The sequence below is a fragment of the Lepidochelys olivacea genome, assembly GCF_965140295.1.
Source record: "Lepidochelys olivacea isolate rLepOli2 genome assembly, chromosome: 11".
NCBI lineage: Eukaryota > Metazoa > Chordata > Testudines > Cheloniidae > Lepidochelys > Lepidochelys olivacea.
The window spans coordinates 21,522,949-21,549,150 of record NC_140421.1 but is presented as its reverse complement, the minus strand read 5'-3'; the positions used below and the strand labels follow the sequence as shown (position 1 = coordinate 21,549,150).

The following is a 26,202-nucleotide window of genomic DNA, read 5'->3' as shown; positions in this document are numbered from 1 at the left end:
AGTTCTTTGTAACAGCTGATAACTCAGTTATCTTCTGTTAAGCAGATCTACATCCTGGATGGGTAAAGGGGTTATCATTCCTTCTCCATCCACACGTTAGGAAAGTATTGTTATTCTTCCACCACATTTCTAATCTGTTGCTTCCTGTCTGTCCCAACAGCCAAATTGCTCATCCACACCATTGCAATATCCAGCTTTATCTACCACAATCTGTTCCTTCTACATATCTGATAGTCACTTTGCCAACTCCGGTCTGTCCAGAATGTTGTTAGGAAAATACTCTTTCCCACTCATGTCACAGTCCTTGCTGAGCCACTGCATCAGCCCATTATTCTGTACATTAAGTTAAAACTCCTTGACATTCAAAGCTGAACATCATGAAGCCTCTGCCTACGTACTGGTCTCATTATGTGTCACTCCTCACCCTCTTCACTCCATCAGTAATGCCATCCTTAATATCCCTTTAGATTCATCTTGCAAACTTCTTCATGCCTTCATCTATACTGCCCCTTAAATTTGTTTCACCCTCCCTAAACCATTTATCAAGTCACCTGTCTTGCCTCAAGCTCACTTCACCATCTTGCTTACAAGGAATGAGGTTGAAGAAAGGTAACAATAAAATAAAAGATAAAAAATAACAGGCATCAAGGTTTAGTTATCTTGTGATACTATATTTTCCCTCTCGTTCTTCTTCCCTTTCTCCATCTATGATCTTTACTTGTGTTCTGTCAAACTTTGATTGTGGGCTACTCAGAAAATAAGGACTGTGTTTTTAAGTTCTTGTTGACAGGTCCCTAGCATATTTTACATGATCAAAATAATTAATATAATTATAGCACCACGTTGATATGGAGGTAATTCTAAAAGAATTGTTTTTAGTGGAAGATTGTTGGAAAAAACATAGCAAACAAGAAAGTGAGCGGACAGAATACAAAAAAAATGTTGGTGATAGTTAAGGGGAAAACAGTTAAGACAAGATAACTTTTCTATCTAGCAGCACAGAGCTGTACCACTCCACAAGCAGACCAGGAAATGAATTGTCTCTCTGAAAATCATAATTCCTCCCCTGTTTCCCCTCTTGCTCACTTCTATTGAAATTGTTCCACTTTGTGTAAAATACTTGAATAGTCATTGAGCCTGAAGAGTGAGTGAAAATGACTATAGTCTGGTGATTCAGGCTCTCACCTGGGAGGTGGGAGACCCAAGCTCAACTCCCTTCTCCAATTACTTTAATTATTTAGACTTGGTGGAAAAACTTCAATAGGAGATTGAGGGAAAGAGATTGAGGAAAATCCAACCCAGAATATCCCATAGCCCAATGGCTAGGGCATTCATGGAGACCCAAGTTCAAATCCCTTGTCCAGATCAGGCAGAAGGGGGAATTGGACCTAGGTCTCCTACATACCAGGTAAGTGCCCTAACCACTGAATTAAAATTTCTAAGGTCACCATCATGACTTCCTCCTCCATATTGTAAATTGCGCCAGAAAAAAATAGTAGTAACTATTTCGCAAATTCATGAACAGATTTGGTTGATCTGAAACTGCATTTTTTGCAGCAAAAAATCTACTCACCTGAAAAATTTCACAAGCTCTACTATTCACATGTGTAAAATTAAACATGGTACAGTATATCTACTCTGAAAAGAAAAATCCACAGTGCCAAGTCTCAAAGCCTGGGTCAATTGACTTGGGCTCGGACTGTAAGGCTAAAAATAGCAGTGTAGACATTCCTGCTCAGGCTGAGCCTGGGTTCTGAAACCCAGCAAGGGGGGAGGGTCTCATATTCCAGGCTCCGGCCCAATGGGAAGTCTACACTGCAATTTTTAGCCCCGCAACCCAAACCCAAGTCAGTTGACCAGAGCTCTGAGTCTTGATGCCATAGCTTTTTCTTTGCAATCCATACAGATTTACTTCATGCATGAACATACTTGGTCGGTTTAGCTACCCTCTCAATTCTAGCATTTGATAGTGTGACAAAGCTGTCCTTGTCTCCATGGTTTCCCGCATTTCCTGGCAGATTTTGCTCACTTCAGAGGCTCACTGTGACCCTCCACATAACCCTTCTCTCTCTAGAGACAAGGGTCACAGTCTACTGAGCCATTTTCATCATAAGCCAGCAAGGGAGGTGAGGAGAAGCTATCCACCCTTGCACAGTCTCTGTTGTCTCCCAGTCTCAGTGATTAATCTGGGGGGGGAGGGAAGGGGGAAGCCCAGGCCCACCCTCTACTCCAGGCTCCAGCCCAGGGACCCTAATTGTATCAGCTATGGTAGCTGACCTTTTAGAAACATGACATGCACCATTCCCTGGGCTACTTCCCCACAGCAGCCCCCACTTCCTCAAGCTCCGCTTCACCCTTACCTCAGGGCCTCCTTCCTTGTGCCTGATATGGTGTGTACTGCTCAGTCTCTCCAACAGTGCAACTTCCTCCCACAGCTCCTGACATCCACACCCACCTGACTAACTGGGAGGCTTTTAACTAGTTTCAGCCAGTCCTGATTGGCTTCAGGGGTCCCAATTAACCTATCGTTCTCACTGCCTTCTGGAAAGTTCTTAATTGGCGCCAGGTATCTTAATTGACCTGGAGCAGCTGCCATTTAACTTATTGTGGTACCAGGGATTTGTTTACCTGGAGTTAATATATCTATCTCCCACTACTTTTCTATAGCCATCTGGCCTTGCCCCGTTACAATAGTAATATGTTTTCTATTACTTTAATTTACCTTCATTATGTTTGACAAGATGTGTATAGGACATTGGCTTCTGAACAAATTCAGCATCTTTTCAGTTTCTAGGTGAGCAGCAGTGTTTGTGTATTCCACATAAACATAGTTATATTTATAACAGAATGATGTTTTAAACAAATTAATAAAAAAAATAAACTCTTACCATCACAAGATGTTGAACATTGAAAGTTAAGGTTTTCTTTACAATTCTTTTTTTCTGTAGGTAGAGGTATTAGAATAATTGACTGGTTTATGTGTTTGTCCATCAACTTCTTTCAGTTGGACAGTAAATTATTAGTTTCACATATTTTTTTATAACTTACCGTGAACATTTCTGAAGGAAATGTCTCTGGGATGTTTGCTTGTTTGTTTAAATTAAGTGCTTATTTATTATTTGTGTAAAATTTCTATATACAATGTCTATTACATTTACTTTACCAGAAAACAGAAGCTGTCAGAGAGGTTTTAGGCCTTGTTACAATCGCCGTTGTATTTCAAACAACAAAATGTGTGATGGCACAAATGACTGTGGTGACAACTCTGATGAACTGGACTGTAAAGGTAAATGCCAGCTGCTTCTATCTATGTCTAGAATGTATGTGTAATTTTGGTTGGAATTATACTTTTTATTTGCTTTTATTTGTGTGGTTTGGCTCTAAACCAAATGTGTGTGCATGCACTAGATTGAGAGAGAGAGATCAGAAGAAATATTACAATGCTTGCTGACGCCTGTGAAATATTCCTGGGTAAGTGTAGGTGAAGATACATTCCTTCCTTCTCTCCCCCACCTGCTCACAAGAGACCCAGATGGTTTTCCACAGTGTTGGCTCCTGTATAAATTATATTAGATGAAAAGAAGTAATGTGAAAAGAGTGAAACCCAGCCAAAAAAATTGACATATGGCAGAGTCCTAGGTTTAACCAAGGTTGTATCCTAGAGTGTCTAGGTTTGTATGTACAATTGTGTTTACTTGAACTAATTGGGAATCACTTAACTTTCATTACATCATGACCAAAACCTCTGATCTGGTCATAGTCTAAGTGACTATTATTAGGGTTCGATAGATAGTGTCTAAAAGCCCCACATACTTGTGAGATGGGGCTTTGTGGCAGTGGGAACCTCCAGGAAAAGTTGTGGCTGTGATTTTCTGTGCAGCAATGTGTGTTGTGGCATCTTTGTTATACTGGGCGTGGTATGTGGTATGTCTTGTTCTCTATTCTGGATCTGGGCAGCTTTGTGGATGAAGAGAAAACATAATGTTGCTGGTTGCACTAGCCATGTTCAGTGTCAGTTCTCCCCAGCCATATTGCAGTTTGGCTCTGTCCAAAGCTTATTGGAAAAAATATTTTTAAAATACATATGCTATAAATATTTTAATGTCCTTTTACAAATGTTAGTGAATATAAAGTAGTTGATAACCAACACAAATCCTGAGTTATGTTTCAAAAGAGGTATAATTATGACAAAATCTCAAGCCAGAACCATCAGAGCAAAATCTTTTAGATATTAGTTTTGCATTAATTTGCATATTTTTGTAATCACTTACATGAATGCCAAGTCAGAAAGAAGGAAGGAAGGGATGGTGTATGTACAGGGCAGGGGAGAAAGGCACAGAGAAGGGGGAAGGGAGTGCTAAAGTGTGGTGCCTCAGAAAAGGATGGGGGAAACAATGAAGTGAAGAAAGAGAAATTATTAATTGTAGGAGAGAGAGGCCAGAACTCAGTTCATTCTGTGGAAGGAGGTAAGGGGTTCAGAGGTTTGATGAACTCGGGGGCAGTGCTTCTCACCTTCAGCAATGGAGGAAGGGCCCTCATACTTTTCCGTGTATCTCCCCTCCATCCTCCTGTGGCTGCCATACTGACTTCTTGCTTCTCCTCTTTCCCTGCTTTCTAACTCCCTGTAACAGGATAGCACCCATCTCTTGCGAGTGCCCCCCTCTGGTCGGGTGTGTTTGCAATCTTTCAATTCTAGTGACCCCTGTGGGTGGTTTCTCAGGTAGTTTTTCAGTGACTCAGCCCTGCAGCTGAGTCTCACATACTATATGTGCATCAGAACACACCCCTTCTGGGGTATACAGTCTTTAACTCGTCCCTGCCCAGGTATGGGGCTGTACCAGCAGGGCTTGCTCCCTGAGACACTGTCTTCTTGCAGCCCTCACTCAGTCCCAGCAGCTAGTCAGGAGCTCCTTTACTCCCCGGTTCCTGCTCACAGCTATGTTGGACTCAGTCCTAGCAGTCAGCCAGAAGCTCCTTCTTTGGTCCCTGCCAGCAGACTGTTCTGGGCTGAGTCCCAGCAGCAAACCAGGAACTCCTTAGCTCCCCCAGTCCCTGCCCACACTGAGTTGTCCATGGTCCTGCTGCTCTTTCAGCCAGCCAGAAACACAGACCTCTCTCCTCCAGCTCCTACTGGACCCTGAATGACTGCTCCCTGCAGCCTCTCTCATTGGCTGCTTCCCCACAATCACTCTGGGCTGCTTCCACAATCTTGGAAGATTCTCTTCTTGTCATTTCCTGGGACAGTGTGTGGCAAGACCATGAGGCCTCCAGCAGGGTGCCTCTGAGCCTACTTCACCGTGTCGCCCCCCGCTCCCATCGCCAGTGTTTCACTCTGTGCCCTGCACCCTGCCTGTAGGCTAAGGGAAGTTACAGCTATGGTAGGGGTCTCTTCTAACCCTCCCTCCCAGGCTTGGGTCAAGGGAAGGAGCAGCTGTAATGAGGTGTGTTGAGCACCTCCCACCCCATGCCTGGACTTGCAGGAGCAGAGGGTGGAGAGGGTAGGAGAGCTAACACACTTTTCTACTGGAAGGAGGTAGGGAAGAGGGAATAGAAAAAAAAAACCAGTAGCTCATGGTGGACGCTGCTTTATCCTTGCCCTTCTCCTCCTATGAATAATGTGCTGGTTTGGAGGGGAGAATGCAAGGGCAGATTGATATAGTTTTCACTTGATGGAGGAGAGAGCAGAACTGGACCTAGGCTGCAGGGATCTGTCTCTGCAGGACTACCCCTCCATCTTGTGAAAATGGTATGGGCCCAGCAGCTCCTCTCCTCACTCCTACCCTGCTTTAACTCTCCTGTCTGCTCCTGAAAGGGAGAGCTGTATCTGTCCGAGGCAACAGCTGTGATTAGCTGCTCTGGCTCAGAGAATGGGAAGAGGAAGCCAATCACATAGGGATTTCTACTTGGGCCAAGAGGTTTCCCCTCATAGCCCTAGAAAGTCTTAAATCTCATAGTCTGTGGAAAAAGCCATAGGGTTGGTGGGTCTGAGACCAAGAAACACAATATTCCAAACAAAGCAAAATCAGTGTTTCATATCTTCCCCTAGATTTGTCCCGTTAACCCTTTTCTCACTACCATTGTCTGGATTGCTGTTAGTGGATGGCGTATAGGAGGGTAGAAGGAAATAACCCATCTATCAAAGGGCTTCCATCCATCCATGATCTTTGAAGGAGATCTCTGAAGGAGAAACAGATGCAGATATTGGACTAACTTCTGTGCACATTGAACTTCATGTCTCTGAGGCGTGGCCTACACACAAAGTTGCATTGGTTTAACTCAAGTTGTGATTTTAAGCTGATATATATATAGATAGGCCATTCCCCCCCCCCACCCCCTAAAAAAGCTTCTTGTTGTAGCAGGCACCACTTAATCAAGTTCAAATAAAAAAAAAGTTTCTGTTTATATAGGTGAGACATGCAGGGTTTAGTGTTGCTTTCATTGGTAACAACTGAGTAGGATTGTGGAACCCATAGGCTGAAGAAGTGGTGTTTTTTGTTTGTTTTTAATAGATTATTTTCTGTGGGCCTCTCGTACTCTCTCTGAAGTTGTGGCAGTGGGAATAATGCTGACACCCTGACAGAGCTGGTCTCTCGTGTCAGGGGAGTGAGCATCTCGTATGGTCTTCCCAAATTCTCTCCAACTCAATGCAGAAATGCACTGTTCTACTGCAGAAGAGCTCTTGGTGTACATGCAGGATTTATCTCTTAGTGAGCAGTCTTTTAAAACATTTTAGTAAACCTACAGCAAGCTGAAATAAAATAATTAAAGACATTTCCAAAGGTAACAAATAAATATGCTGTTCCTTTTTTCATTTCTTTTTTTTCCTATCAAGATTCATTCACAAATAAATCAACTGTTTCTTCAAATAATAAATACTGGTTTCTAGGCTTGCACTTCATCCCAAGCTTAATGGATGAATGGCAGCAAGATAGTGAATATTTCCAAATGAATCTAAGAGGTTTATTCACCAGAGATTAAATCTAATGCACACACTGCTTCCTGTGGTTCTTGACAAGACTCCTTATTAATGTTGAATGAACCTCTAGAGTTTCACAATTCTGGTTTGATGCAAAGTTCAGATGTGTATCTGAAGTGTATTGAAATTGCTAAGCTTTTAAAGAGCTACCTATCCCAGACTTTCTGCTTCTCTCCCCACTACCACTGTTATGGGGAGACTTCTCTGTCCCATCCAGTGGTAGCAGCAACACTCTTTATAAAAGGATTGATACTTTAGGAGGATGAAGGCTTTGTACCCTGTCTCTAGAAACACATGCAGATACTGGACTACTGTGCACATTGAACTTCATGTGCACAGTGAACTTCATGACTCTGACGCATGGTCTACACACAAAGTTGCATTGGTTTAACTCAAGTTGTGATTTTAAGATGATATAAACTGAGTTTATAATGTCCACAGACAGTTGCACTGATTTAATTGCTCTGGTTTATAAACCAGTTTAAGTTAAACTAGTGCAACTATTTTGTGTAAATGAGCCATAAAGCCTCCCAGGTAAATACTTCCCATGCCGTATAGCACAGCTATGAAGCCCCAGTTCTGAAAAATTTGGTGTTTTCTGGGATTCTTAGTCCTGTCTTGTGTCAGTACTGAGGAAGTCCCCAGCTACACAGAAGACCACCAGCAACAATTATGGGGAGCAGGAGGAGAAAGTAAAGAGTTAACCATCCTTCCTTGAAATTCAGACACAAGTTGGTTGTTGAAGGTTCAGGAAGTTATTATTTGAATTATCCAAACTACGTTGTCCACCCTATTGATAAATACACTTCAAATAAAAAGTAGTAACTGATCTGTCATGGATATGTTTATATCCTTTTACTTTTAAAAATAGTTTTAGGCGTTGTTGAAAAGATTTTTGTGGTTTCCTGGACCACACAGATTTTAGTTGCCAGGGAGAAAGGATCAGGATATTTAACAAGGAAAGCTTGTCTTGCCACAATCAATCAGATTTAAACTCCCCTCTGTAGCCTCAGCAAGGAGAAGGTGAAGTGAACAGGCAAATAACATCTTACTGTCATTACTCAACACTTGTCTGAGTCCTAGATGTGCTGGAAACAGATGTTACTCGTACTTTGGAGTTATGTGTTATAATGAATTTTTGTAGAAATTAACGTATGGTTCCTAACCTTTTGTTGTTGAAATCTACCTACCCTGGTGGGTTGTAGGTGGAGTGCCCACCTCCTCCTGCACTCTTACACTATAGGAATATGTGCACTGTAATAAAACACCCATGCCTGGTCTGTTTCAGCTGGCTTGGGCTTATGGGGTCTGGGCTGTGGGGCTATACAGTTGCCATGTAGACGTTCGGGCTTGGGTCTGAGGGTTCCAGAGCACAGGCTCCAGCCTAAGCCCAAACATCTGCACTGCAATTTTATAGTCCCAAAAGCCGAACCCCACAAGCCCCAGTCAGCTGACACAGGCCAGCCATGGGTGTTTTCTTGAAGTGTCGTTATTCCTTCTTAGACGTACTTGAAATGTTGGTACAGTGCCTCTCTTTCTTTTCTCCCCTGCCCCATCTGTGACTTGGACAGGTCACTTACCTGATGGGTTTATCCTTCTGAAACATGGAAATAATAATAGTTGTATTTACATACCTCACTAAAATATTGTAATAAGTAAATGTTTATGAAGTGCTCAAGATCTTCACATGAAAGGTGCTTATAAGAAATGCAAAGTATTATGATTTTTATATTAAGTATTGTGACTATTTTAGAGTTTATGCAGCTTTAGCTTATCTTTGTAATTAATTATAATATTAAAATGTCAAAAGCTATAGTACTGAAGAAACTGTCATGTTGAAGGCCATCTCCTAGTGGAGCATTTGTAATCACAATGTGCATTTTGAATGAAAATCTTACTTTGGTACATTAAATGCACAAAACAGCTTGATGCACCTGTTCTTTCTTTTCCAGCAAATGTTATGAACTCTCAACTCTTGTGATAATTTATGTGTAAGAAATAAAACAAATCTCTTTCTAAGGCCTTTTCACATAAAGGTATTACTTGTGATACATGCTTTAACCTTTCTTTAAATGCATGGTTACTTTAAAAGAGTGGTTTATTTATAAACTTTCAAAGCAATGCAAACTGTATGTAACTGTTTCTTTTTGTTACTATATACTTTGTAGATTCAACATGTGCTTCAACAGAATTTCTCTGTGCAGAAGGGATTTGCATTGCAAAATCAGCACAGTGCAACCAGCTCATTGATTGTGCAGATGCTTCAGATGAAAAGAATTGCAGTAAGAAATTCAGTTTTCTGTCACATTTGTCTCTGTCTCTCTTTAAAGTGCTAAAATGTTATCCACATTTGATCTGCAATTAACTCTTATTTGTGTTAACTGTTATCTTGGATACTAATATGTTCAGGAAAGCTGAATAGCCCCTAAAAAATATAGTCTGGGAACCCATGTTGCAAAGCGTATCAAGACATTGATCGATTGATCGATCTATAAATATATAGATTTGATGGTGTAGTATTTTATTTTCTCTTTCCAGATAACACAGACTGCACTTATTTCTATAAGCTTGGAGTAAAATCTACAGGGTTTATTAGTTGTAATTCTACTTCACTTTGTATACTACCAGAATGGATATGTGATGGATCTAACGACTGTGGAGATTATACAGATGAATTAAAATGCCCAGGTAATTGTGAAAAGAAAAATAATAATAATCTATATCTGTACTAGAGATATAGAGAAACTATGAAAAATATGTATCCATTCAGTACTATGTGTTTAATGTACAAGTAAAGATATTCAGAAGAAGTTGCCTCCTTCACCCATGTTATCTGTGTTAAGGGGGTATGCAAATTATCACTAATTAATGCTGAGGTTCCTCTGAAGAAAACCGCATTGTCTTTGGCTGTATTTTTCCCCATTGTATGTCTGTCATTAATTATTTTTATTTAATTGGAACTTTAATCATCAAAATGTCTAAAGTGTCAAGATTCAGCAAAATTGCCCAAAGCCTATGAGTAACTTTTAATAGTCAATTGTATGTGTTGCTTGATTTTTTTCCCCTCTGCTTTCATGGGTGTTTGATTGAAGTACTTAGTACAAAGCTTTGAGGAGAGTTGTTCCACTTTAAGAGTTATCTGTTTATTGTTTTGGTGATTATATTAATCTTGTTCTCCTTTGATTGCTTTTCTGTATACATATTCTACTTTTGGAGCACGTCAGAGACCGGAGACTTTTGGCTAGCATTGTCTGTTGGGGCCATGCACATACCTTGAGTATACTCATGCCCTTCATCTAGGGCATAAAAGGGTGGCTTTGACATGGAGCTGTTCTCTGTCCCTTAGAACGTACAGCTAGCTGTCTCTTTTCATTCCTTGTAGATATTATCCTAATCCCCAGTTGTAGTTAGTTTGCTGCTTGGCACCAAACTTGTAGTGTTTTCAGGGTAGGTTTCCTTTTTACCAGGAGAATCCTTATTATTTTCTTCCAGGTACTACATCTCAGTCCCCTGGTTATGAATATTGTCACTAATGTCAAGATACTATGGCCGTTAATGACAGGCATAAGGAATGTTTATTTTGTATGGGGGAGTTGCACATCCCCGGTAAATGTAAGTTATGTAAGTCCTTTACACAAAGGACTTGAAAATCCAGGCAGGCTTGCCTCCAAATATTTTTAATGGATGGGTTGATGAGACTGGCTTTAGACCATGGGTCCTTTGACCCACCTGTATATGACCTGTTGGTATCTAAAAGTACTCCAGGCAGAATGGGGTCTATATCATCTCAGGCTCTGTCAGCTTCGTCTTCAGCCCTGAAGTTGAGGCAGACTGAAAATGATGTTATGCAAAGAAGGTACATGGCGCGGAGAGGCAGATCCCCAGCTAAGGTCTCCTCTAAGAAAAGAAGAGCTTTCCCACACCAGTCTACCTCAAGAGAGTCCTTGTGGCCCCGTAAGGCTACTGCTGAGGCTTGATTCCATCTTGGTATTGAATCTGCAACAATGAAGCAGCACACAAAAGTCCCAACGTGTAATGCATCATCTCAAGTTCCCTCTACATCATGAAATTTGGTACTGTCAACTTCCTGAATTACTTCCTCAGTACCATTAGGCTCCAATCTTGTGCTCTGGTATCACCAGTACTGATGACTCTGGTATTGTCAATGCCATCATTCTCCACCTACACTCTGCTGTTTGCTGTGCTGCACAATACTGTGCTGATAGCATAAAAAGCAACAGGGAATCTCCAAGTGTACAAGAATCAGAATCTCCAATACTTTCCACTAGTTTGATTTCTGTAGTTCTGGCTCCATCTTTACCCATGGTACTGAGCATTTTTATGTCCACACCGATTCATGGGCCTTCAATGCCAGTTTCTTCAGCTGCAACAACAGACTTACAGTGCTGCTCTTGAGTAACAATCTACTCAGGCGTCTCCTCAGTCTGAGGACCTAGACAAAGAGATCCCATCTCACTCTGCTGACTTCTTGGCCCCCACGAGAAATACTCATCAGCACCAGATGAGGCTGTGATCACTCCTAGTAGGCCACAGCCTTTAAAGAGTTTCAAGACCATCTTAAGAGGGTATCAGACTCTTTGCAACTTGCCCTTGAGGAGATTCAGGAATCTATTCAAAAACTGATTGACGCCTTTCAGTCTTCTTCTGCAGATAAAATAACCTTCCAATCAACAATGCTGTTATGGACCCTGGTCGAGTTCTTTGGCAGACTCTGGTCACAGCAGCTCCTGTGCTCGTGGCAGGGGGCGATTATTATTTTACTCATATCTGGTGCCATTTCCTTTGTGGTGACAGCTGTTATTAAAAAGTCAAGACAACCAAATAAGAGTACACCAAAGTAATATGAGCCTAAAAGATGGGATTTATCTGGCAGAAAATCGTACTTGTCAGCTAGTTTGCAATATGGAATTGTGACTTATCAAGCTCTGCTGGCCAAATAGCATTTTTTAAATTATAAGAAGTTCTCGACATTCATAGACAAACTCCCTCCTGTGTTGAGGGAAGAATCTTCCTCTCTGGTGACCAAGGGCCAAATGCTGGCCAGGACCAGCCTACAAGCTGCCCAAGATGTGGCAAACACTGCACCATGATGAATGGTTATGGCAGTGGTGATGAGAAGATCCTTATGGGTTCAGGGTTCTATCTTCCCATTGAAGATTCAATTCATGGTGGAGGACTTGACCTTTAAAGGGCTGGGCTTTTTTAGCTCAAAACAGATGATGCCCTTCATACACTGAAGATTTCTTAAGCCACACTTCATACCCTACGGCCCTTAAAAGGAAACATATCAGATAACCAGTTCATACACTGCATAGACCTTTTTCTCCTACATGCTCTTGCCACCAGAGACTATCCTAACCTTTCAGAAAGAGGCAAAACTTTCATAAGAAAACACCATCTTCATCAACTTCCCATACATCACAGTTCGCTCCTAGGTCAAAACACTCATTTTGGCAGGACAGATAAGAGATGTAAACCCACTCCCAAGAGTCTAGAAGCAACATCCCTTCTTTTTGGAAATTGATTAATGTTTTTTTTTTTTTTCACATATGTATGGAACTCCGTACCTAAGACCAGTGAGTGCTAACATGATTTTGATGAGATAGTCTATCCAATTGTATACTGAGCCTACTCCCAGCCTCTTCTGCTTTGTTCCTCTTCAGGGAGCCATCTCATGGGGAATTATTACACCAAGAAGTCCTCTTATTTATATCTCTCAGAGCAATAGAAACAGTTCCACCTCAATACCAAGGGAAGGTGTTCTTTTCTAAATACGTTCTTATTTCAGAAAAGAAGGGATGATGGGGCCCCATCTTGGATTTATGAAAACTTAACAGAGTATTTAAAAAAAATCCAGAATGTCCAAATGTGGATGAACTTTAGATAAGTATTCAACATTTTAAATGTTTATATGAAGTTACTGTCTGAACCATTCTTTTTTAATTGGTAGTGGTAGTAATGATGGGCAAACCTCATGTGTAAGAGGGAAATGCTAATGTGAGAATTTCTTCTGAACTCATGATAATTGCCTCATTTTCCTCATGATCCTAGTACTACCATTTCTTACTACTAATTAGGAAGTCATTTGGGTTACCTTCATTTTAAAAGTGCTGTACAAAGTCAAATTCTATTTGTCACTCAGATGCTACAGTGATTAGTGGAATATAAATATCTAGATAGATCATTCTGAAAGAAGCTTTTGTTTTGCTGATATTTTGTTTGTCTCCCTCTATCTCTTTGATACAGTTGGAAAAGTTAACATGGCTTTCTTCATGGTCTAGCTGACATTTTTTCTCTCTCCTTTTTAATTAATGTTGTGCTGAGATCACTAGGCTTTGTGTTTGTGTGTTTGGTTGGTTTTTTGTTTTGTTTTTATGGTTAAATAGTTCATGTTCCTTCTTAACAAACATTAGACCCAATCCCACAAAAATTTACTGCGAAGCGTAATGTTTATTAATGGAACTATTCACAGAAGTAAACACTGCGGCCCAACACTTTAACTCGTGCTTAATCCATCCCTGTTCACAAGTGCAATAAATGTTAAACACAAGCTTAATAATGAGTTCCATGTTATAAATCTACCACTTTAAGTATGTGCTCAAGTGCTATTCTGAATAGGGATGCTTTACTGAATTGGGTCCTTCATTTGGTAGTAAATATTTTAAGGATTGGACTCACTGGGTGAAATTGTGGACCCATTGAAGACTGTATCAGAAATCCCAATGACTTCAGTAGGGTCAGGATTTCACCATTTTTTATCAATACAGAAGATACCAACAAAGATAATCCTGGCATGTGAAAACAGGAGTTTCTAAAGGAGGAAGTAGAAAACCAAGGTAGCATTGAACCTGAGTGATCTTGAACCTCTGCAGTTCATCTGAAATCGAGTGTAATCCAATTTTATTTTCAGTGGGAGAAAACTTGCTTGAGATTTTGGAATTGACTGTGTCAGTCAATATATTTGTATTTGCATCTGTGTCAGGAATTCACTCATTAAATATGCATACTTTCATCTTTCCTTCTGTAGAACATTCCACTTTACTGAAGTAAAATATGAATGTATATATCCCATCCCCACCCAAAAATAAATAAAGAAAACCAGATCGAACCAAGGTCAACAGCGACCAAGGCTCCACTGATGAGTGAATGGCAAACTTCACATTGATTTCAAAAGTAACCATCTGAAAGCTGTGTAGTGGCCTATCTGAAATGATTTGATGGTGTCAGTTCAGATTCCAGTGAATTTCACAGATAATGCTACCATAATTTGGCAATCCTATTGATCACCGCAGATAGTTGAGGATGGAACTGGAGGGCCAGATTGTATAAGTAAACATATTTCTGTTGAGCATGTCACCATTGACATCAATGGACTTATGCTGATTTATGTCAGCTCAGCATCTGGCCTCTAGATTGAACTACCCCCATATCCCTATATTCTTGTCGGTCAAGTTGAGATACATTGTTGGGGAAGTGTGGGGAAACATGCACTACTATTACTAGTTCTCTGTATAGAATAGTTCAGTTTCCTGAGCTAGCAATCTGTCTCCTTTCAGAGAACTATATTTTCACAAAAATAAATTTTAAAAATATCAAAAATTCATTGAAAAAGCGGCCACTCTTGGGGGTAATTGGAAAAAAAAGTAACCTTTTCCATTAGTTTTGAGAAATTCAGTGGAATTGTATTAGTTTCCTAATCATACCTAGTAGATACCATTTTACATTACATTCTTTATTTTATCACAGTTCGAAACAAACGCACATGTGAAGAAAATTATTTTGGATGTCCTAGTGGAAGATGTATTCTGAACACATGGCTGTGTGATGGACAAAAAGATTGTGAGGATGGAGTTGATGAATTGCATTGTGGTAAGAGCATTTTATCTTGTTCTAGCTACTAAAACCATTGATATGCATGTGCAAAAGAAGATTTATAATTCATATTTTTATATAAAAGTATTCATTCTTTATCTAACATTTTATTTCAATGATTTTTATTAATGAACTCTTTGAAATCCAGACAGAAGGGTAGAGAAAAATATAATGCATTCAATACTTTAGAATTTTCTACTGCAAATCAGTAATCTTTATTCTATAGATAGTTACTGGGAAACTTTTAGGGAATATGTCTGTTGTTAAACTTCTCAGGTCCAACCTTTGTCGAGAGAGACGATGGCAATACCCAGACTCCCCTCAGCTTGGCCTAAAGATAGTGGTAAATCCAAACACAAACTTGCTTGCTGCTGCCATGGTAATGAAAAGGGGAAATAAATAGTCGTAACTTGATAAATGGTGCAATTTTCTGCCCAAATCAAGGTAGAAGGAGAAGGCTTTTACTACTGCTATTCCTCCATTCTCAGCAGGTCTTCTGAGCTAGGGCAAACCCTCTGCCTGGCTCACTTCATGGACAGTTAATGTTTTCCTAGCCTATCTTTGTTTGTGGAATATATACCTCAAGACAGGTTGGCTATAGAACTTTGTGAAATAAGTACTTGGATTTACATACATTGAACTTAATATATTTTTTTTTCCATTTTCAGAGCAAAATATTGTTTATCTTCTGTGTGCAACAACTTCCTTTTGGACTTTTTTAAAGCAAATTCCAATTGAAAATGAAAATCCTGTAGTGGAAACAAGGATAGAGAAAATTACCTATTCAGGATTTGTCTAGACACCAAAGTTGTAATGCTGCAGCGATAACAATTTACTTTACTCGGTATAATCCCCCATTCTGGACACAGTGATACTATTATAAAGGTGTTTATAGTAGTAAAGCTTATTCTGGGATGGAGAGAGGACTAAGCTATACGGTATTTAGACACCTTTATACTGATACGACTGTGTTCATTCTTGAGCCTGTGTCAGTATAACTTATTTTTAAAAAGAAAAAAAATCATACCCCAACCAAAAAAGTTATACTGGTACAAACTCTGCATGTAGACCAGGCCTAAGTAATTTCTCTCTCTAATATCCATGATTCTATAGTATTGCTTTATTGCAGACCCAGGAAAATTTGATTTATGATCATAATGAGATTTGGTCTTTTCCCCTCATGTTCTGCAATTTCACCAATCTAGTCTCATCATTACAGAACTAAATTCTAGCACAATGGCACAGTCATTTGTTTCCTAGTTGCTTTTTGCTCCAGACTGAAACCTGAAATCTGTGTACACGGTGTTCTTTTTTCTCCACTCATCGTGTGGTCAGGAGTTAAACTCTACCCCATGAAAGGCAGAAGGGTCAGACCTAGACACCATTTACCAGGCTGAGCCTGTCAGCAAGCATTTTAGGCTTTCTGTTTTTCATTACTTTAAAAAATATTAAGAAACCCATTTGCCTTTTTTTGGTTTTGGCTACCTTTTTCCAGTTTACTGCTCTTATCCATTAGAAAATAGTGTGAACAATGTTTAATATAATTCAGACAGTAATAAATGACTTTTTTCTATTATTCATCTTGAAATTATTTTTCTATCAGTTAAATCATACTACATTTATTCTTGTGGGAAGGATGGAAAAAGGAGACTTGAAGTTTTCTAAATGAAATTCTTAATATGAAACTGGATTTATTTGATATTCTACTGCAGATTGATTTTGAATTGAAGCAGAGCATTGTTATTTCCCAATGTATTCAAAAAAGTAAACAGTTAGAACAACAGAATGCAAATATAGACCAATTTTCCAGATGAGAAAAAGAACATGGAAGTCTTCTCAAGATGTAATTAAATAGTGAAATACAAAGATGATGGAAATGATTGAAGAATTGGACTACTTGTCTCTGCACTTATTACCATAATTGCAAAGTGGTTTGCCATAGCAAAAACATGTATGTGAAATGCATGAACTGTTCTCTTATTTTAAAAGTTCTTACCTTCAGCCTACTCATAAAATAATTTTAAATTATTTTAATTTAAAAGTTTTGTGTGTCCTTTTTACAAGTATTAGTGAACATAAATCAGTTGGAAACCAACACAAATCCTGAGTTCTGATTCCAAAGGGACGTAATTATAGTATAGTTTCATCTATAGTTACAGCTCTAAAAAGCAAGGAAGAGCTTTTACATTATGCTAGTGCATGCAGGAAACTCACTTTTACTGTGAACATAACAAGCATAGTGGCTGATATCTTCCCCAGATTCATCCTGTTCATGGAATCAGTTTGCTTGCTCGGCACACAAATGTATCTCTAAGCAGTGGACTTGTGATGGTGAAGATGACTGTGGAGACGGCTTAGATGAGAGTGATGCTATTTGTGGTGAGTACTATAATTTTTACTTATTTTATCACATCATATTTTTGGGACGTGCAGAGCAATTGCACGGAAATTAATGGGAGTGGAGAATGTACAGCACCTTTAGGTCATGCTCTTTAACCATAAGCTATTAATTGTCTTTATTTCTCGAGCACAGATGATTTTTCTGCCTCAGGCAGATACATTTTTGTGAGTGGAGTGTGTAGTTTGTGGGTCTGGCTTCATAAAGTAGTGTACCGGGGCAGTTACCCTGCTCCTGAGAGAAAAGGCTAGGCTGATTGGGGAAGCAGCCACAGCTGGGGCCACACCCCAATCAGGCCACTCCTGGCCCTGTTATAAGGGCTCAGGGAAGAGCTGGGTCAGTCTGTCTCTAGCTGTGGAGAGAGAAGGGCCTGGCTGTCTGGGAGAAAAGGGTACCTGGAGCGGAGCGGAGCGGAGCAGGGCTGCGGAAAGGCTAGAGGAGCTGTGGAGCTCCAGCCTGGCAACTCCCTAGGCTGAGGCCTTGATAAAGGCCTATGCAGGTATTGGGGAAGGGAGGTGCAGTCCAGAGATAGGCAGAGGCAGTTGGTCCAACCTCTTTGCCAATGATGAGTGGCCATGACAGACTGCAGTTTGCCCCAGTGAGTAGGGGCTAGATGACGACTGGCAGTAGCCACTGAGGCAAGGTGGATGAGAGGGTTGGGGATTCCCCTGGGAGGGGAGACCCAGAGCAGGGGTACTGCTGGGGCAGAACCCCAGGGTAAGGGGCACTGGGGTCCAGGAGAGACATGGGGGGCTGAGACAGGTGAGCCACTGGCCTGCAGAGGGCGCTCCAGGATGGAATTGAGCTAATTCCTAGGACAACCAGCAGGAGGCACCACACTGATGTAGATATGGTGAACCAGTTTGGGCAAAATAAGAACCAAACTTTTGCCTGTTCTCCAAATCTGAGCCAACCACTGTAAAGAGGCCCCCTGTTCTAAATACCTTTATATTTTGGTGATCGGTGCCTAATGCCTATCAAAAGTCTCTGTGCTGTTTCCTGCTGCTTTCTTTTATTTTCACTAGATACTGTCTTTTCCATATTTAGTCAAACCCCAGCATCCTTCTGAATCTTGGTGTCTTTCTGAAAATCCATAGCTCTTCATATCTTACCTTTTTTGGGGAATCAGATATGTCCCTTGTATTCCAGAGTGCAATTAAGTAGAGAATCCCTCATGTATGGGACTCAATTTCATCTGTTACCATCACAATTACTAGAAAGAGAGGGATCTGGTGTGATATCTGTTTAACAAGCAAGATTGCCCTCTCTCTTACTCTTCCCCGCCTCACTGCCCCCCTCCCTCATGCCGCCTGCCCCCCCCAGGCCGCAACAGGTTTAGTGAAGGCAGTGTAAAGAGAGAAGGGGCAGGTACTTCAGACATATCTGCTATGGTACATTGTCAAAACCTAAGAGACTTCATGGCCTGAGGCTCAATAGGCTGCATGCCCACTAAATACACAACTTCAAGTAAAAAATAGGAAAAGTGAAAAAAAGGAGGACCAAACAAATCAATAAAAGCCACCACTCCTTTTTTAAGTTGTTCAGATGTTACCTCTCTTCCTTATCTATGACTTAGCATTGGTCATAGATCCCTTTATGGATGAAAGCTCTGTCACAGAATTATCTGGTATCTCTGAAGATTACTTAAAGACAAAATGCTGTGGAGTGGGAGACAAGGCCCTATTTCATCTTAGGAGCAGGAGACAAATAGTTTCCAGGTAGAACAGGGCTGTCAGAAAGCGTATGGGTTTCCCAGTTCTCTGAAACATTTGAAGTGTACCTATCTCTAACATAACGTAATTTAACTTCAGAAGTGTTTGAAATGCCAGTCTAATAAAAGCAACATGAGTTGTTTTTCCTCTTGGTTAAAATAATTAAAATGAATCATAAAATAAATTCTGTGAGTTCATTTAACTTTTGTATTAAACGTTCAAAGGCGTGAATGGAAATCTACTTTCTCTCCTTAATATATGCCAATTTGTTATACCTGAGAAGAGACATAATAATGATGGATTACATAAAAGCAATCCCTTTAAAAAGTCTTTAATAAGTACTAAAGGATAAATAAAAATCTGTTCTAGAGGAAAGTCTGTTTTAAAACAAACATGAAAAAGCCAACCTTAGCAATGAAAAATTATTTTCTTTATGCTGGTAAAAGTCTTATAAAGTGCTAAATATAAAGAATTTTCCAGGAAAAAGAAGTACATTCATTGAAACTGTTGGGATTCTTCTTACCTCGCATTCATTGTTCAATACTGGGCATTTGGGCCCTGATTTGTGGCCTGATCCTGAGCTGCCGTGGGAGTTGACAGTGATGAGCAGAGCTGAGGGTTGTTAGAACCCCCTTCAGGATCAGGCTCCTTCTCCAATAAATCCAAATACTCAGTAGTTGCCAAAAACATCTGTCTATGCTTTCTAAAATTGTTCTTCTGAATACACTACATAAAGTATAGTAAGATAGCTTGCCTCTTTCATTTACAAAAAAGGTGAATGACCGTGTGAATAGGGTGAACGTATATAGAAGGAAGGGTAGATATTCAAACCTTTAATTTAGAATACAATCCTCATCTGAATTTTTAGAGTACCGTACAGAGGATAATCTGTTGTTTTCATCTTTCTTTTAAAGGGAAACAAAAAAAGCGCTCTCCTAGAACTATTATTTATAAACCTCACACAAATTATTCAATTTGGATTTAGCAACCCTAATCTGTAGCGTTTTTTCCAGGATCGGTAACCTGTGCTGCAGATATGTTCAGCTGCCTAGGTTCCCATGCCTGTGTCCCCCAACGCTGGCTTTGTGATGGTGAAAGGGACTGTCCTAATGGAAGTGATGAACTCTCTCCAGCCGGCTGCGGTATGTGCTTTTTATGCCAAACTTGTACATTTAAAAATATATTCTGACGTTTTCTCTTTTCATGGTACTTGTTGGTGTCTTTTATTTCCCGCTTTGGGCCTTCTACCCACTACCAGATGGAGTATTTGGCTGTATGGTGCAACATATGAAATACTGTAAATCATCACTGGGTAGAGATTGGTCAGTCATACACTGGGCGAGATCCTCAGATTAATTAAATCATCATTGTTCCATTGACTTCAGTGAAGATATACTGATTGACACTAACTGAGGATCTAGTCCACTATATGTAACACATTGTATATGTTTCAAATATAAATATTTGTTCCTTTTTTCACCATATTAGACAACAGTGGAAGTTTTATTATTGATTATGCATTTTACATGCTTTTAGCAAGAAAAAAGTATATTTTTGAAATCACAGAAATTAGCTGTTTTCATAGAGGAGTAAGATACAATTGTATCTATAATTTAGTCATGTTAATTATTCTCATCTCTACTTCTGGTACTTTATAATCTGCTGCTTCCCCATCTTTTGTTCTTGGTACCACTCCACTTTCTTGTCTGTAGGTATATGGGTTATAATCCGATTAAGGATGTCTGGGGTTTGGTCAGTAATTTAGGTGGGTTTGTATTTTATCTGTATTTGCTTAACTAAACTATTTTATAAATTTGAAAATGTTCAGATAATTTTCTCTCAGTTGACTATGTATCCATTATTGCATGAGGTCTGGGGTGGGTTATTCTACAGAGAGTTACAGAGAGCTGTCATTCAGAAGTAGTGTAACCAGGAGGAATTCTTTGCAGAACATTCTTCCCACAATGAGGCAGTGCTGGGTATTACCAAGTACCCCTGCCCCGTTGGTGTTTTTTCTTGTTTTGATTATTTTTTTAAGTACATTTGAATCTTTGAATCTACTTTTGTATTCCTTATTTTGAGGGCAAGTAGTGCCTTCTGGTATTATATGCGCCTGACAAAGTGCGTGATTATTTGTTGCGAATCAGTGAGCACTAGTTAATTTACTTCACTTGTTTTTCTAATAAGTAAAGTATCTGTAGGCCCTGTTGTTCTGCGTGTTCCTTATTTTTCTTATGTGCTGTTTTTTCCTTAGCTCCTAATAACACTTGTGATGAGAACTCTTTCACATGCCGTAATAAAGTCTGCATTCCCAAACAGTTTGTATGTGATCACGATGACGACTGTGGAGATGGATCAGATGAGTCGTTGGAATGTGGCAAGTATAATTTAAACAATTAACAGTGAGAAAAATCTCAATCTGAATAATAGGACAGACATTTTTAAAAGCCTATAGGGAATGAAGACAAGAATTTTTAGAAAATTTAATATTCTAATTTACTGTTGAATGAGACAATTGTTCACTTTCTAAATTTGTTTTAATATTTGTTTGTAATCTAATGCTGTTCCTGTTGAGCACAATTTTGTACATACTTATTTGAGGCAAAAGCTATATGAATTTATAGTTGATTCTTTTAAAAAAATATGAGTTAATAGAGTTAATATATGAAGTAAATACATTATCAGTAATCTATATATGTTCATACTGCAGGCTAATAATAAAGTACAAACTGTGCCATAGTAAGCAGTAAAACTTCTTTGTTGCTGTTTTATATTCTATACATACTGTATCTGACTGCCTGACCTTTTTGCATCAAGGAGTTCTTGGGGCATATAGCCCCTGTTCAAAACTATGCCAGTGTGTTTATCTGCAATAGTCTTAGGCTTAATTTTCAGTAGGTTGTGTACACACATGTGCATCCACCACATATATGTATGTGGAACTCAGGAATTTGTGAATGCGCAGTTAATGTGCATGCAAAATACAAGTAGATATGTGTGCACAAAATGTCCAAGCCCAATCTGTTGGTAATCTGGCCCAGTATGTAGACAAAATCTAAAACACCTTCTGTGTGCATGCTTTCTCACTTTATGTGAATGTGAGCATGGTTGTGCGTGTGCACACACACACAAACAGTTAGAGATGATCTATGGCTTCTAAAACATGAGGTTTCTATCTATATTAGGCATTGCTAAAATTTCTATCATCTATGGCTTATACATGGGTAACTGAAATATATATGAACATCAAGCGATTTTAAGAGTGAAGCATATGTGATTTTTTTATGGTAACATAAACCTTATGTATGCTTATCATTTCCTTATGTCGTAGTAGTAAATCTATTATACGATAAAGCGTTGTGGGAAGTTAATGTGACCATAGTGTTCCAGATAAACACTTATTTTTCTCTTTGTTCCTCCAGTCCAGTCCAGTCACTTGGAAGTACTTCCTCCCTGCCATTAGATGGAAATAGAGCATTTGAACTTCTGATATCCCTCTGTACCTAAGGGTCTTGCCCTTTCAGAATCTTCAGGTGTTTCTGTATCCTGCAGGTGATACAGTTACCAAGATGGTTAACTTTTCCTAGGAATGGGAAGATTTAATCCACATTACCAAGACTAAAGTTGCCCACTCCCAAATGCACCTTACCACTCATTGTAAGAGGCAGCATGAGAGCTGCTCCCTTGTGAAACGGGGAGGAAGGGGGCAACCAAATCAGCCCTGCTCCTGCCACAGTCAGCTCAAGCACCTCAATACCACAGAGACAGTAGCCATAACAGAATGACAACCAGCGCGCCTACTTTATTACCCCTTGACTCCAGCTCCTTCTCCGTGGTGGGTCCCATGACATCTCGGAGAGAACACTGTGTGGACTTCCTTCACTGTCAGCAGCGTTCATATGCCATTAACTTTTGTGCGTCAGTATTTTTACCATCACAGGGGGCATTTCCCTTCCTTTGGAAATCCTATTCCCATCGCATGGTTCTCCCTTCCTAGACACGATTGTTCTTTATCCATGCCCTGCAAACTATAGAAGAGCAGCATCTGAGCTGGAAATCTTCAAATTCCTTGACTCTGCCTATCAGTCTTATAGGGCAGCAAAGTGATTGGAATACTGTTGTGTATATATTTAGTAAATATTTATTTCTTTAAAGATAACATCATTGTAGGATTCTTACTCTCAGGGTCTCATGGGGGTCTAAAGTTTTTTAGCTGTCTGAGACACCTGTAAGTTGACCTAAGGTGTTCCACCAGTTGAGCATGCTCCAACTATATGCACTGCCGTGTCCTTGAAAATTCTAGATCCTGTCTGATCACAGTCAGAGGATAGCTCCCAGAAGCCAGTGCCCCAAATGTCAATCTCTTCAGCATTTCATTTCTTTTCTTTTCATAGAATCATAGAATAACAGAGTTGGAAGGGACCTGTGGAGGCCATCTAGGGACCTGTGGAGGCCAACCCCCTGCCCAGAGCAGGACCATTCCCAACTAAATCATCCCAGCCAGGGCTTTGTCAAGCCTCACCTTAAAAACTTCTAAGGAAGGGGATTCCACCAACTCCCTAGGTAACGCATTCCAGTGTTTCACCACCCTCCTAGTGAAAAAGTTTTTCCTAATATCCAACCTAAACCTCCCCCACTGCAACTTGAGACCATTACTCCTTGTCCTGTCATCTGCTATCACTGAGAATAATCTCGATCCATCCTCTTTGGATCCACCTTTCAGGTAGTTAAAAGCAGCTATCAAATCCCTCCTCATTCTTCTCTTCCGTAGACTAAACAATCCCAGTTCTTTCAGCCTCTCCTCATAAATCATGTGTTCCAGTCCCCTAATCATTTTTGTTGCCCTTCGCTGGACTCTCTCCAATTTCTCCACATCCTTCTTGTAGCGTGGGGCCCAAAACTGGACACAGTACTCCAGATGAGGCCTCACCAATGTCGAATAGAGGGGAACGATCACATCCCTCGATCTTCTGGCAATGCCCCTACTTATACATCCCAAAATGCAATTGGCCTTCTTGGCAACAAGGGCACACTGTTGACTCATATCCAGCTTCTCGTCCACTGTCACCGCTAGGTCCTTCTCTGCAGAACTGCTGCCTAGCCATTCGGTCCCTAGTCTGTAGTGATGCATTGGATTCTTCCGTCCTAAGTGCAGGACTCTGCACTTGTCCTTGTTGAACCTCATCAGATTTCTTTTGGCCCAATCCTCCAATTTGTCTAGGTCCCTCTGTATCCTATCCCTACCCTCCAGCGTATCTACCACTCCTCCCAGTTTAGTGTCATCCGCAAACTTGCTGAGGGTGCAATCCACACCATCCTCCAGATCATTAATGAAGATATCGAACAAAACTGGCCCCAGGACCGACCCTTGGGGCACTCCGCTAGATACCGGCTGCCAACTAGACATGGAGCCATTGTTCACTACCCGTTGAGCCCGACAATCTAGCCAGCTTTCTACCCACCTTGTAGTGCATCCAGCCCATACTTCTTTAACTTGCTGACAAGAATACTGTGGGAGACCGTGTCAAAAGCTTTGCTAAAGTCGAGGAACAAGTCCACTGCTTTCCCTTCATCCACAGAACCAGTTATCTCATCATAGAAGGCAATTAGATTAGTCAGGCATGACTTTCCCTTGGTGAATCCATGCTGACTGTTCCTGATCACTTTCCTCTCCTCTAAGTGCTTCGGAATTGATTCCTTGAGGACAAGCTCCATGATTTTTCTAGGGACTGAGGTGATGCTGACCGGCCTGTAGTTCCCAGGATCATCCTTCTTCCCTTTTTTAAAGATGGGCACTACATTAGCCTTTTTCCAATCTTCCGGGACTTCCCCCAATCGCCATGAGTTTTCAAAGATAATGGCCAATGGCTCTGCAATCACATCTGCCAGTTCCTTTAGCACTCTCGGATGCAACGCATCCGGCCCCATGGACTTGTGCACGTCCAGTTTTTCTAAATAGTCCCAAACCACTTCTTTCTCCACAGAGGGCTGGCCACCTCCTCCCCATGCTGTGCTGCCCAGTGCAGTAGTCTGGGAGCTGACCTTGTTCGTGAAGACAGAGGCAAAAAAAGCATTGAGTACCTTAGCTTTTTCCACATCCTCTGTCACTAGGTTGCCTCCCTCATTTAGTAAGGGGCCCACACTTTCCTTGGCTTTCTTCTTATTGCCAACATACCTGAAGAAACCCTTCTTGTTACTCTTAACATCACTCGCTAGCTGCAACTCCAGGTGTGATTTAGCTTTCCTGATTCCATTCCTACATGCCCGAGCAATATATTTATACTCTTCCCTGGTCATTTGTCCAATCTTCCATTTCTTGTAAGCCTCTTTTTTGTGTTTAAGATCAGCAAGGATTTCACTGTTAAGCCAAGCTGGTCACCTGCCATATTTACTATTCTTTCTACACATCAGGATGGTTTGTCCCTGTAACCTCCATAAGGATTCTTTAAAATACAGCCAGCTCTCCTGGACTCCTTTCCCCCTTATGTTATCTCCCAGGGGATCCTGCCCATCAGTTCCCTGAGGGAGTCAAAGTCTGCTTTTCTGAAGTCCAGGGTCCGTATTCTGCTGCTTTCCTTTCTTCCTTGTGTCAGGATCCTGAACTCAACCATCTCATGGTCACTGCCTCCAGGTTCCAATCCACTTTTGCTTCCCCTACTAATTCTTCCCGGTTTGTGAGCAGCAGGTCAAGAAGAGCTCTGCCCCTAGTTGGTTCCTCCAGCACTTGCACCAGGAAATTGTCCCCTACAGTTTCCAAAAACTTCCTGGATTGTCTGTGCACCACTGTATTGCTCTCCCAGCAGATATCAGGATGATTGAAGTCGCCCATGAGAACCAGGGCATGCGATCTGGTAGCTTCTGCGACTTGCCGGAAGAAAGCCTCGTCCACCTCATCCACCTGGTCCGGTGGTCTGTAGCAGACTCCCACCACGACATCACCCTTCTTGCTCAGGCTTCTAAACTCAATCCAGAGACTCTCAGGTTTTTCTGCAGTTTCATACTTGAGCTCTGAGCAGTCATACTGTTCCCTTACATACAGTGCAACTCCCCCACCTTTTCTGGCCTCCCTATCCTTCCTGAACAGTTTATACCCATCCATGAAAGTATTCCAGTCATGCAAGTTATCCCACCAAGTCTCCATTATTCCAATCACATCATAATTCCCTGAATTTGCCAGGACCTCCAGTTCTCCCTGCTTGTTTCCCAGGCTTTTCTTTTTCTTA

The 26,202-nt window shown here is 40.7% G+C and overlaps 1 protein-coding gene across 1 annotated transcript in view; it reads left to right on the top strand.

Annotated features, from left to right (window-relative positions):
- Positions 1–26,202, top strand: part of LRP1B (LDL receptor related protein 1B) — a gene marked incomplete at its 5' end in the record, with an annotated part of 885,246 nt that overhangs the window by 589,647 nt on the left and 269,397 nt on the right. Inside the window, 7 exons of the mRNA XM_084642729.1 lie at positions 3,167–3,286; positions 9,145–9,258; positions 9,515–9,664; positions 14,744–14,866; positions 17,129–17,248; positions 19,993–20,121; positions 21,234–21,356. Of these exons, the coding sequence (XP_084498855.1) occupies positions 3,167–3,286; positions 9,145–9,258; positions 9,515–9,664; positions 14,744–14,866; positions 17,129–17,248; positions 19,993–20,121; positions 21,234–21,356 (879 nt within the window). The remainder of the gene's footprint in view (positions 1–3,166; positions 3,287–9,144; positions 9,259–9,514; positions 9,665–14,743; positions 14,867–17,128; positions 17,249–19,992; positions 20,122–21,233; positions 21,357–26,202) is intronic.